At 36.4% G+C, this 13,050-nt stretch overlaps 1 protein-coding gene across 7 annotated transcripts in view; it reads left to right on the top strand.

The window, feature by feature from the left end:
- SNAP91 (synaptosome associated protein 91) overlaps positions 1 to 13,050 on the top strand; it is a 156,547-nt gene that overhangs the window by 105,707 nt on the left and 37,790 nt on the right. For all 7 annotated transcript variants that reach the window (XM_060283755.1, XM_060283757.1, XM_060283759.1 and 4 more), the window contains exons 14-15: positions 6,793 to 6,807; positions 6,956 to 7,123. In XM_060283755.1, the coding sequence (XP_060139738.1) occupies positions 6,793 to 6,807; positions 6,956 to 7,123 (183 nt within the window). The remainder of the gene's footprint in view (positions 1 to 6,792; positions 6,808 to 6,955; positions 7,124 to 13,050) is intronic.

Genomic DNA, 13,050 nt, shown 5'->3' with positions numbered 1-13,050 from the left:
CACACACACACACACACACACATGTACACATGCTCTCTCTGAAAGATTTATAGAAGCTTTGAAATTCACAGTCCTATAATGAAAAATTATTATTTAACTTAAATGTTAGTTACTGCTATTTTTTATTGAAGTATAATTGACATGCAACATTATATTAGTTTCAAGTGTACAACATAGTGATTCAACATTTATACACATTGTGAAATGATCACCACAATAAGGCTAGTTACCATCTAAGCTATTGCTATTATTAACTTTTATTATTGAGCATTTGATATGTTCTTGGTATGGGCGAACACTTAAATAAATTAACACATTTAATCTTCATAAAAACATGAAAAGTTCAGCTCCATCTCACAGCACAATATAGATTTCCTTGTTCATTTAGTTGTAGCTCTGTTTCCTTGGTTACAGGGAATATTTTCTAGCAATTTCTATAATACAAACAACTCTGATCATGTACTACTTGCAAATGGATTGAACTCTTATGCTGAAGTGGGGTTTTTTTGTATAGTTTAATCCTCTATAAAAAGTAGCAGTTTTGAGAATATTTAATAACCATCCTCATCATCTTGTAATAGGGACTTGCTTTTATAGTAGAGAAAATTTTGCGTAAAACAAGGAATATATAACAAATTATATTTCATCTAGAAAATTAAGATTTTGGAGACTAACACCTGTGGTTTCCAAGAGTGGAAAAAATTTTCAACATCAGTTATCCACCAATATGCTTAATCATTGTACATTTTCCTAGGAAATTTTACTTTCCATCTTCCATCGTATCATTCTCATCACCCTCCATCTGAACAAAACACTAATTAAGAGCAAGGAACTAATATTTTAATCTTTCATACCTCTTTTTAAAATCTTTTTAACTCTCTCTCCTTCTAGTACACATAAACAGTCTTCTCCTTTCTCACTTACCAAATGTATGAAATAAATTACCTGTCCCCTGTGATAGACAATGAGAGGTCTGGAAGTAGACAATGAGAGGTCTGGAAGCTGTTAAATCACATGGCTCTTAGCTCTTCTGCTAAGTCACACTGCAGCTTGAAGTAGCCATTGATAAGGGCAGGGCTACGGAGAGCCCCACCAACGCCAGGAGAAAAGAGAATCCAATCTCTCTGGCTTCTGATGACCCACTTTGGTTTCTAATGAATATTTTTATTTATATTTTTTATTTTATTTTTTTAACATCTTTATTGGAGTATAATTGCTTTACGATGGTGTGTTAGTTTCTGCTTCATAACAAAGTGAATCAGTTATACATATACCTATGTTCCCATATCTCTTAGGACTTAGGACTGTAGAGTAACAGTTGTATTGGGCCAGGTCCGGTTGGCTTGAGGAATGATTGGAAGGACCTTCTACTTCTCAGGATTTGGGACCTGGACACCTAACAGCAGAAAATACCCTAGCCCTACGTCAGCTATTCACTAGGCGTACATTCTAAAATTTAAAAACTATTTCTAATGTCAAGAGCTCTATGTGCTATAATTTTCTAATGTTGCTATGAAATATGTAAGATTTAGTTTTAGGAAGAGCCTTGATTATCTTAGTGGATCTGTAGAGTGCTTTACCTAATATTTATTGGGTCACATATTGCATAGTTAAATTAATATGATAATTTTTTTCTTCCAGTTTTGTTGAGACATAATTGATGTACAGCACTGTAAGTCTAAGGTGTCCAGCATAATGATTTGACTTGCATACATCATGAAATGATGACCACAATAAGTTTAAGTGAACATCCATCATTTCATAGAGATACAAGATTTAGAAAAGAGAATTTTTTTTTCCTTGTGATGAGAACTCTTAGGATTTACTCTCTTAACGACTTTCATATATAGCATATATAGCATGGTGTTGATTATGTTTGTGATGTTGTATATTATACCCCTAGTACTTTTTTATCTTATGACCGGAAGTTGGTATGTTTTCACTGCCTTCATCAAACTCCTTCATTCTTCCCCTGCCTCTGATAACCACAAACCTGACCTCTGTTTCTATGCATTTGTTTGTTTGTTGTTTTGAACTATAATTGACCTACAACACTGTTAGTTCCCATTACATAACATAGTGATTCAGTATTTCTATACATTTCAAAATCATCACCACCGTAAGTCTAGTTACGATCCATCACCATACAAAGATAGTACCTATTAATGACTGTATTCCCCACAATACATTTCATCCCCATGACTCATTTATTTTGCAACTGGAAGTTTATACCTCTTAATCTCCCTCACCTATTTCTCTCCTACCCCCGAACCCCTCCCCTCTGGCAACCACCTGTTTGTTCCCCAAATCTGTGATTCTGCTTCTGTTTTGTTGTGTTTGTTCATTTGGTTTGTTTTGTAGATTCCACATATAAGTGAAATCGTACAGTGTTTGTCTTCCTCTGACTTATTTCACTTAGCATAATCATCTCTAGGTCCATTCACATCGTTGCAAATGGCAAATATGGCTAAGTAATATTCCATTATCTATATGTAGACACATACCACATCTTCTTTATTCATCTAGTGATGGGCACTTAGGTTGTTTCCATATCTTAGCTATTATAAATAATGCTACAGTGAACATAGGGGTGCATGTATCTTTTCTAATTAGTGTTCTGATTTTCTTTGGATAAATACCCATGAATGGAATTGCTAGATCACATGGTAGTTCAATTTTTAATTTTTTGAGGAATCTGTATACTGTTTTCCATAGTGGCTGCACCAGTTTACATTCCCACCAACAGTGCATGAGGGTTCCTTTTCATCACATTCTCACCAACACTTGTTATTCATTGTCTTTTTGATAATAGCCAGTCTAGCAGGTGCGAGGTGATATCTCACTGCAGTTTTGATTTTAATTTCCCTGATGATTAGTGATGTTGCACATCCTTTCATGCGTCTGATAGCTATCTTGTATGTCTTCTTTGCCCATTTTTTAATCAGGTTGTTTGCTTTTTTGATGTTGAGTTGTATGAGTTATTTGTGTATTTTACATATTAATCCCTTGTTGGATATATCATTTTCAAATATCTTCTCCCATTCAGTAGGTGGCCTTTTCATTTTGTTGATCATTTCCTTCACTGTGCAAAAGCTTTCTAGTTATGTAGTCCCATTTGTTTGTTTTTGCTTTTGATTCCCTTGCCTGAGGAGACATATTCAGAAGAATATTACTAAGACCAGTGTCAAAGAGTATACTGCCTATGTTTTCTTCGAGAAGTTTTATGGTTTCAGGTCTTACATTTAAGTCTTTAATCCATTTTTTTTTTTTTTTTTTTTTTTTTCGGTACTCGGGCCTCTCACTGTTGTGGCCTCTCCCACTGCGGAGCACAGGCTCCAGATGCACAGGCTCAGCGGCCATGGCTCACGGGCCCAGCCGCTCCGTGGCATGTGAGATCTTCCCGGACTGGGGCACGAACCCATGTCCCCTGCATCGGCAGGCAGACTCTCAACCACTGCACCACCAGGGAATCCCTGCGCCACCAGGGAAGCCCTCCATTTTTAACTTATTATTATACATGGTGTGAGAAAGTAGTCCAGTTTGATTCTTTTACCTGTAGCTGTCCAGTTTTCCTAACATCATTTATTGAAGAGGCTGTCTTTTCCCCATTGTATATTGTTGCCTTCTTTGTTGTAGATTAATTGCCATATAAGTGTGGATTCACTTTCTGATAGTTCACTCTTAATATATAGAAACGCAACAGGTTTCTGTATATTAATTTTGTATCCTGCAACTTTACTGAATTCATTGTGAGGTCTAGTCGTTTTTTTGGTGGCATCTTTAGGATTTTCTATGTATGGTATCATGTCTTCTGCAAAGAGTGACAGTTTTACTACTTCCTTTCCACTTTGGATTCCTTTCATTTCCTTTTCTGATTGTATGATTGCTATGGCTAGGAGTTCTAATGCTATGTTGAAGAAAAGTGGCAAGAGTGGGAAACTTTCCCTTATTCCTGATCTTAGAGGAAAAGCTTTCCGCTTTTCACTGTTGAGTATGATGTTAGCTGTGGGTTTGTCACATGTGGCCTTTATTATGTTGAAGTATGTTCCTTCTGTACCTCCTTTGTTGAGAGTTTTTATCATAAATGGATGTTGAATTTTGTCAGAAGATTTTTCCCCGTCTATTGAGATGATCATATGAGTTTTATTCTGCAGTTTTTTGTATCACATTGATTTGTAGGTATTGAACCATCCTTACATCCCTGGGATAAATCCCACTTGATCATGATGTATGCTCCTTTTACTGTATTGTTGGATTTGGTTTACTAATAGTTTGTTGAGGATTCTTGCATCTATGTTCATCAGTGATATTGGCCTGCAATTTTCTTTTTTTGTGATATCTTTATCTGGTTTTGGATCAGGGTGATGCTGGCCTTGTGGAGTGAGTTTGGAAGTGTTCCTTCCTCTGCAGTTTTTGGGAGTAGTTTCAGAAGGATAGGCGTTAACTCTTCCATAAATATTTGGTAGAATTCACCTGTGAAGCCATCTGGTCCTGTACTTCTGTTTGTTGGGAGTTTTTTCTTATTACTGATTCAATTTCATTACTGAACTGTTTGTATTTTCTATTTCTTCCTGATTCAGTATTGGGAGATTGTCCATTTCTTCTAGGTTGTCCATTTTGGGGGCATATAATGGCTTGTAGGACTCTCTTATGATCCTTTGTATTTCGTGGTGTTGGTTGTAAGTTCTCCTTTTTCATTTCTGATTTTATTGATTTGGATCCTCTCTCTTTTTTTCCTTGATGAGTCTGGCTAAAGGTTTATCAATTTTGTTTATTTTTTCAGAGAACCAGCTCTCAGTTTCATTGATCTTTTCTATTGCTTTTTTTAGTCTCTATTTCATTTATTTCTGCTCTGATCTTTGTGATTTCTTTCCTTCTTCTAACTTTCTTGTTTGTTTGTTCTTCTTTTTATAGTTCTGTTATGTGTAAGTTTAGGTTGTATTTGAGATTTTTCTAGTTTTCTGAGATAGGCTTGTATTGCTATAAACTTCCCTCTTAGCCTTGTTTTTGCTACTTTCCATGGATTTTGGATCACTGTATTTTCATTTTCATTTGTCTCCAGGTATTTTTTTATTTCCTCTTTGATTTCTTCAGTGATCCATTTGTTTAGTAACGTATTGTTCAGCCTTCATGGGTTTGTGTTTTTTGAAGATTTTTCTTGTGGTTGATTTCTAGTCAAGGCATTTTGGTTGGGAAAGATGCCTGATATGATTTCAGTCTTCCTAAGTTTACTGAGACTTCTTTTGTTGCCCAGCATATGATCTATCCTATAGATTGTTCCATGTGCTCTTGAAAAGAATGTGTATTCTGCTGCTTTTGGATGGAATGTTTATATACATAAATTCATATATTAAAAAATATATATATATATAAGTCCGTCTAATCTAATATGTAGTTTAAGGCCAATGTCTCCTTATTGATTTTCTGTGTGGATCTGTCCATTGATGTAAGTGGGATGTTAAAGTCTCCTACTCTTACTGTGTTCCTGTCAGTTTCTCCCTTTATGTCTGTTAATATTTGCTTTATGTATTTAGGTGATCCTATGTTGGGTGCATATATATTTAAAATTGTTATATCTTCTTCATTAATTGATTCCTTTATCATTGTGTAATGTCATTCTTTGTCTCTTGTAACAGTCTTTATTTTAAAGTCTATTTTGTCTCACTTAAGTATTGCTACCCTGACTTTTCATTTCCCTTTACATAGAATACCTTTTTCCATCCCCTCACTTTCAGTCTGTGTGTCTTTATATCTAAAGTAATTATTTTTAATGTCAAATTTATGTTTCTCAATCTTTTAAATGTCTTCTAGAACTTTTGGTTTACTGAGTTCCCATATGGCTTTTAAGGCTCTGAAAAAAATAGCTCCCTAATGAGTTTTGATAAAGTTTCTTCATGATTAAAATAAATTTCCAGTAACATTCATGAATTTGAATGTGATCCCTGAGATGTATCACATGACTGAGAGTAGAAGAATGCCATTGGACACTATAAATGTTTAACCTAACATCATAGTACAGTTAAAAATAATCCCTCCTAGGCTTTTTATTTAGAATGCCAACTGTAATCCCACTGTTGGTCACTAAGTCTGAACCTCCCATTGGAATGCTGACCTCAGAAGGGCTGAAAAGTTTGTATGCTGTATAATCTCTCACATTCTTCTTAAAAATAATTTTCATATGTTGTCTCATAATGTTTATAAATTAGAGATTATATACTGAACTGAAAAACACCTGGTAATGTGAAACTTACAAAGAAGAGAATAGTTTAAGTTAGAGTTTCTTTTTTCTAACCCCTAAACTTGCATTCAGCTTAGTATGTTCCACAGTCAAACTATAGCCATTGTAAAGCCTCTATTCATGCTCTGGTATGACACATCAAATAAAGAGGATCAATAAAATTCAATTAACTATGGTTTCTTCAGAATTGACAACTACAGTGTAATGAAATCAACCAAAGCAGATGAAACGGTAAATCTGATAAGAAATCGATTGAGTTTGTCAGAGTTGTTTAAACCTAGCTTAAGGTAAGTCTCTTGACCTCCCTTGCTCTCAGTTTTCCCATCTATGAAGTTGGAAAGTTGATCTAGAGGATCTCTAAGGTCCATTCCAGCTCAAAAGTTCTATGGTAATAATAGGTAATACATTTATTTTTTAAATTTCAAATGGTCCGGAAAGGTACATAAAGCTAAAATTTCTTCAGTTAGTGCCTCACCCTGCTTGGACATTGGTGTGGTTGAAAGTTTCAGCTTTATCTCTTATTTCTTCATATGCTGACCCATGGACATCGATAGACCTCTTGGGAGAGGGTGAGTAAAACTTTATTTGTAAACTTCTGTTTCGAGAGACTTCCATATCTTAATAACTGTCTTCACTTTGATCATTTGGAGCCTGGTATATCTTTTGTCCTTTCCTTTTCTTCTCTCCCATTTGTTCTCTGTCTCTGGTGCGACATAGATTCTCTGGCTGCACTTTCCTCTGTTCCCTCCGAAGCACAGATTTCAGATCCGTTCGCACCAGAACCTACTCCTCCTGCTACAGCTGCTGAAATTGCAACTACTTCAGCCTCTGCCTCAACTACTACAACTGTCACTGCTGTCACTGCTGAAGTGGATCTCTTTGGAGGTTAGTCAGTCACATCACTTTTCTTTTATTTTCCTTCCAGGATTGCTAGCGTTAAAGCATTTAAATCTTTTACATGATAGAACATGGCAGATAGATAGAACATGCATGGCAGAGTGTTTAACTACTTTTAAAATGTTTATTCATATATATTTATCTTTGCTCAATTTGTCAACTTCATATTCATTTAATTTTAGTGATTATAGAGCAAAGGTTGCAAATGCTTTCGACCTATTCAATTTTCTACTTTTTGCGAAGTTAGGATTTAAGCTGCTATTAGAACTCTTGTCCCGTATATGCTCCAGCCCTGCAGTATCTATAATAGTCGTACCAGATCTTTCTATCATATTTAGAATTGGTTTTTTGGCATTTTTTTAGATTTGAACTAGCTGAGAGAAAAAAATGTTTGGGGAACATGGGAGGAGAAATCCTGGCCTAAGTTGTTCTTTAAGATTTAGGAAAAAAAAAAATCACCTAAGTGGAGTTCAGATCTAGAGGTCTCTGAAGAGAGTTTAGGGATATGTCCATTTTTGCAACTTTTTAAGCTTGTTCTGTCCAAGCAAAAACTTGGATCATCTTTGGCTTCAGAACTTTGAGAGATCACTGGAGTCGGCACTTGCAACGCTGATTGAAAACAGGTTTATATCAGACTTTGAAACGATTGTCTGAAAATACTTTTTCCATGCAAATGTAAATTCTGACACAGAGTTGATTTACAGCTGTAAGCTTCAGTCAAATATCCTACACTCTGTCAATATAATATGTCTGGACCTGATGAACCATCTGAAACCAGTTTATTTACATCTTCCCATTTTGAGTGGTGCTAATGTCCAAACCTGGAGAAGTGCTCATTTCACATGTGTACATTGAACAGTGTTATAGTCATCATAGTTTTGTGTTTCTTCGTTACAGTATAACATCTTTCCCGGGGCATTTTGAGAGTATGGTAAAGAAATTGGAGGAAGCAAATGATAAGGGGTGGGGGCAGCAGAGATTTGGCAGGCTCTGGTGGAGTTAACGTATTCCCCTGGGAACATACACTTACACACTGTCACATACCACTGTGCAACATGCAGTGCCCCAGTCTCTGAGGCTTGCCAACGTTGTCTAAGACAAGGAATACTCAGTGGGACACAGCATCGTTGCCTCTGTTTCATGCGGGGAATTTGCTCCTGCCTTGCTGCACTGCCATTCTGTTGCTCTTCCAAATCTATTATAGGAGAAATCCGTTTTTTTGTTTGTTTGTTTTTTAAAGTAGGAGAAGGGATTTGCATACTCCTGAATAATTTATTATGAGGAGTCATCCACTAGAGAAAGTTAGTTTTTCAGTTATGCCTCTGTAACTTTTGAGACCAGAAATTAAAATATTAGCTTAAATTTATAAAAACCAACTTCTTCACCCCATCCTTCCTACCTCCATTATTGGTCTTGAGTATGGATGGTTTCTCATAGGCTTATGTTCAGAGAAAAATTCAAGGAAAATATGGACGGGTTGGATAACAATTTTGTACGTAAGCATTTCTATTCCTTTAGCTATTTAGATTTTTGTTTTTCAGTCCATTTTAAGGAGCTTAATTGCCTATAAGAAATCAGTCAACTCCATCTTGCTTCTCTCATGGTCCTGCCTAAGATATTTCTTGGAAATATTCTTTGTGCCATTATGCTGTTTGTGTTAATCATTTATTGCTGCTTTGATGACAGTCATCAAGCAGAAGAATCTGTATGTTTGAAAATATTTTCGTGATGTCAGTCTTTCTACCCTGAAATACAAATTTAAAAGGTCAGTACTGTAGAAAATCATATAATTTAATGCCAAAGAATGGAGGCTGTCCTTTAATTTCACCAATATCCTTTCTAGTCATCTGGATGGAGGATAAGTAAAGATGAGTACATCTGCAAATCTCATCACAATTATTTTTACTAATCTTTATCGTTCTGTAACCTGTCTCCCGGCCTCTGATAGCTATAAAATCTCTATCTTTTATGTTCAGAAATCTATATGTGTCACTGTCTGTCTTGTAGTTTTCAGGGATACCCCCTGATTTCTTTCGTGTTCTTTATGGATTTATAAGGAATCATTTAGAGGTAAGATTTTAAATTAAAACTTAAACTAAAATCTCTTTGGTCGTGTTGTGTGGCCATTTTTTTAAAATTTTGTATCTCTAAAATGGGCAAGTGGTAGCACTTTTGAATAATAAGAGCACCAGTTATTTATATGGCTTTAAAATATGCCCCTTTGAGGTTTTATGTAGCATATAGAGCAGTATTAAGTAGATTTCTTTAGAAATAAGCTTAATGAATTTTAATTTCTGAATAATGGCTAATTGTTTAATTTCAGGAATATGAAATACCGAAATGTTAAATTTTTCTATGTATTTTAGTCTTGTATTTTCATTACAAATTTGAAAAATACGGAGTGTCTGTTATTTTAAAATACTCAGATTGATACCCACATAATGTTTTAGTCGTTTCAATGTAAGTCATTAAAAAAAAATTTTTAGAAACATTATATTTACTAAATGCTTATTTTTTTAAAGGGAACTTTTAAGAAATGAAATCTGCCTTCTGCCTTCTGGGGTCAGGCAGAACAGGACTGCAAGGCAGTGTTATGCTTTAAAAATTTAGTAAAACTTACAGATATTGATAAAGATAAAACACAAAATCCTTAAAGGCATTCTGTTTTTCACTGATGCAAAACTCTACTAACAACAGCACATTAGTTTGTAACAATACAGTTTTTTTCTAAGGAGTGCAATGCTGAATTGATGCTAATTCCTCTACATGTTCTCCAGGGTACCCTTTTCCGTCAACTGTGTTAATTTGTGCGCAAGCCTCCATGATGGTAGGCTGTGAGCACAGAACCAAGTGGCTGGAAAACCAAAGAACTTGCCTCCCAAACCTGACTTCATTTGAACAAGTTGGTTAACCAAGTTCATCAATCTTCCTTAACACCAATACTTAAATATAAGCACTTACAACTAGATTTCATGTAAGAGTCTTATCATCTGGGACCTTTGGGGAAGAAAATGAACTGGAATGGTGACTCTTGGGCTCAAGACGCTGAGAATGATTGAAACCTTTGTGCCGAGTATGTGATTTAAAGATGGTGTGTGTGCCTGGAGAAGACAGGGAGAGGAATTCAGGCTGGAGAAGACAACAGCAGTAAGAAATTTTTACAAAGGTAGTCAGTCACATGATAAAAAATGAGGGAGAAAATTCTTCCTAGATTGCCAGAAGGAAGAGAAGGCTAGTCTGCAGCAGTGTCAGAGACTGGTTTGCTGAGTAAGGCTGGACTGAGTCCATAACAGTAGAAAAGCAGGAATATGCATTTCCTGGAAGTAGCACTGGTTGGTAATGGGCAGAATGTAGACCTGAACTGCAAATGGGCAACAAGGGAACGAGAACTAGATTGGAGATTGCTTTAGCTTTCAGTGCTGGAAGGACAATGCTGCCATCGATGATGAAAGAAAGCTGGGTAGCTAAGAAGTTTTGCTGTTTTTTTAAACAAAATCAAAATTATCTTATTGTCTCTGACAGTCCCGGGGAGTCTAGTGGGCTCAGCTGGCCGGTTGTCTCTCAGAGTCGCTTTCGTGGCTACAGTCAGACAGTGGCTGTGGGGCTGGAATTATCCAGTCTCACTCGTTCACATCTCCATCAAATGGGCTGGGAACACTTAGCAGCTCGGGGCTGGAGCAGCTGGGGCTCCTTTGTTTAGGAGAAGTGTTGACAGTTGATGAGTTAAGTTTACAATGTTTAGTTTCAGAGAAGCATTAAAAGGAGATGTCTTGCTGACCGGGAATGGAGGGACACCACCTCTCCTAAAGATATAGCTACAAATACGGGTTTCATCTACGTACACAGAAATCATAATTAAGGAGGCCAGCCTGTGAATATTTGTTTGAACTCTAGCACTGATATAACTGGTGCTTATTCCATCCTGCAAGGAGGGGACAGTATAGTAGAATGTGGCACAGTTCAAAACAGTAGAGTGGTCAAACACCCAAACCTCCATCAAACAACTTACAGCCAAATCCTGACCCCGCCACTTGACGGACCTTGGTCACATCCTCAGACTTTACAAGCTTCTGTTCTCTTATCTACAAAGTGGAGATGATAAAACCTATATCACAAGAAAGTTGGAGGAATTAAATTTAATAACGCAAATAAAATATTTACACAGCGACTGGCACATAAATAGTGACTGCTATTACTGTTTCTATTACTTCCAATGGCATTACCGTTAGTTCCAAATTTTCTAAGAATGAAAAGAAAGAAAACAGACCTGACCCGTGGCAAAATATTTTCAGCCCTCCCAACCTCCTCTTAGACTTTTCTTGTGGTCTTCTGCCCCAGCTGTTAGGGCTTTCAAGTTGCTCTAAGTCCTCTGTGATAGTATTCTTAGCATGGCGTCTGAGGAGGTGTGTCTGTCCTATCCCCTGGTGTGTTTTTCCTACTCCGTTATTATTATTCAGCCTCTCCCCTGACTGCCCTCTACTCAGAACATATATATATTCCCTTAGTGTAGCTGTGGGAAGCAGTCAAATCAAGCTGTAACATATGCTTGTCCCATTGTCCCTTCTAGGGATATTGGTGTCTTTGTAAAGGACCTTTTAACTCAAGCGAGTCTCTAATGTTTAATGTTTGTTAAGGCCGGGCTTCAGGACGTTACCATAATGTGTCTCATACTCAGATCAGTTTGGAACACGCTGGGTGAACCTGAGAAACAAGTGTCTCGACTGCAGGACTTCCTACAGCCCGATACACCACATAAATCTCTGAGAAAGTGGGTATACTGTGTAGCATTTCCCAAGCATGTTTGACAAATTCTTTTTAATGGCTAGAGGAACAGTGTTCTAGGGAACACGGGTAGATACTGCAGAAGGCGGTATTTTAGGATGGGAAATCTAGCAGATCAGTGGCAGGTTCTTGTTGGTCCCTACCTTCCAGAAATTTCTTCTAGGCAAGGCATATTTATGATGGCTTCATTCCTTCTGTAAAGGGTTTCTTTGAAAGCTCCAGGATTTTTTTTTTTAACCATAATTAACATGGTGTGTTGACAGAAACACACTGGGAATCATTTGTACACATCAGCCACTGATAAATCGGACATTTATAAATGGAGGCTGCGTGCATGTTAATGGATCTACTGTATATGATTATAATCTACTATAGATAGTTATACACTTGTAGTCTTAAAACATGAAACTACATCTTTAATCTGTGGATCATTGACCACATAACTGGAGCAATTCAGTATTTGAAAACAACTATAAATTTAAGTCAAAATAAAGGCATTATGGTGTCATCTCCTAATTTTTTTTCTTTAGTTCTTTAAAACAAATCCTTGGTTGTGTCTGAAAATGTTTTTCAGGGATAGTGAAGATTTAACTTTTATGAACATTTAGTATACCTTTCATGTTAACAGTGTAATTTTGTCTGTAGTAGACTGTAAAAGAACATGTAAACTAAAATTGTTTACATCATCATCATATATTTAATTTTATTGGGCTTAAAGAAGATATCCGTGTTTGCTAGAAGCCACTAGTCAGAGACATCATGGTAACATAGTGTATAAATATTACCTGGACGTGAAAGATCGATGTCTTAAATTGCATAATAAAGTTATTTTTGTGTTTTATTTTTCACATCCATTCCTTCCTAATGATACATGAAACATGCTTCTCAGAGCCCTTATACAATGAGAATCTTGTTACCTTTTGGATCCTCACAGGCCTCAGCAGGATCAAGGCTGTACCACTTGCATGTAACCAACATGAAGGGGTGCCAAGAGTCATTGTCTTGTGACCGCCAACAGTGCATGGGCCATAAAAAGGCGTTTCAAGCAATTCATGTTGTATAAGGGAGCCTTCTTTGCAATTTAACTTGGTTCTTTTACTACATTTTTCTTCTCTTTTTATCCCTTTCATTTC

Source organism: Globicephala melas, chromosome 14, assembly GCF_963455315.2.
Source record: "Globicephala melas chromosome 14, mGloMel1.2, whole genome shotgun sequence".
Classification (NCBI taxonomy): Eukaryota; Metazoa; Chordata; class Mammalia; order Artiodactyla; family Delphinidae; genus Globicephala; species Globicephala melas.
This window is presented reverse-complemented; position numbering and strand designations above follow the sequence as displayed.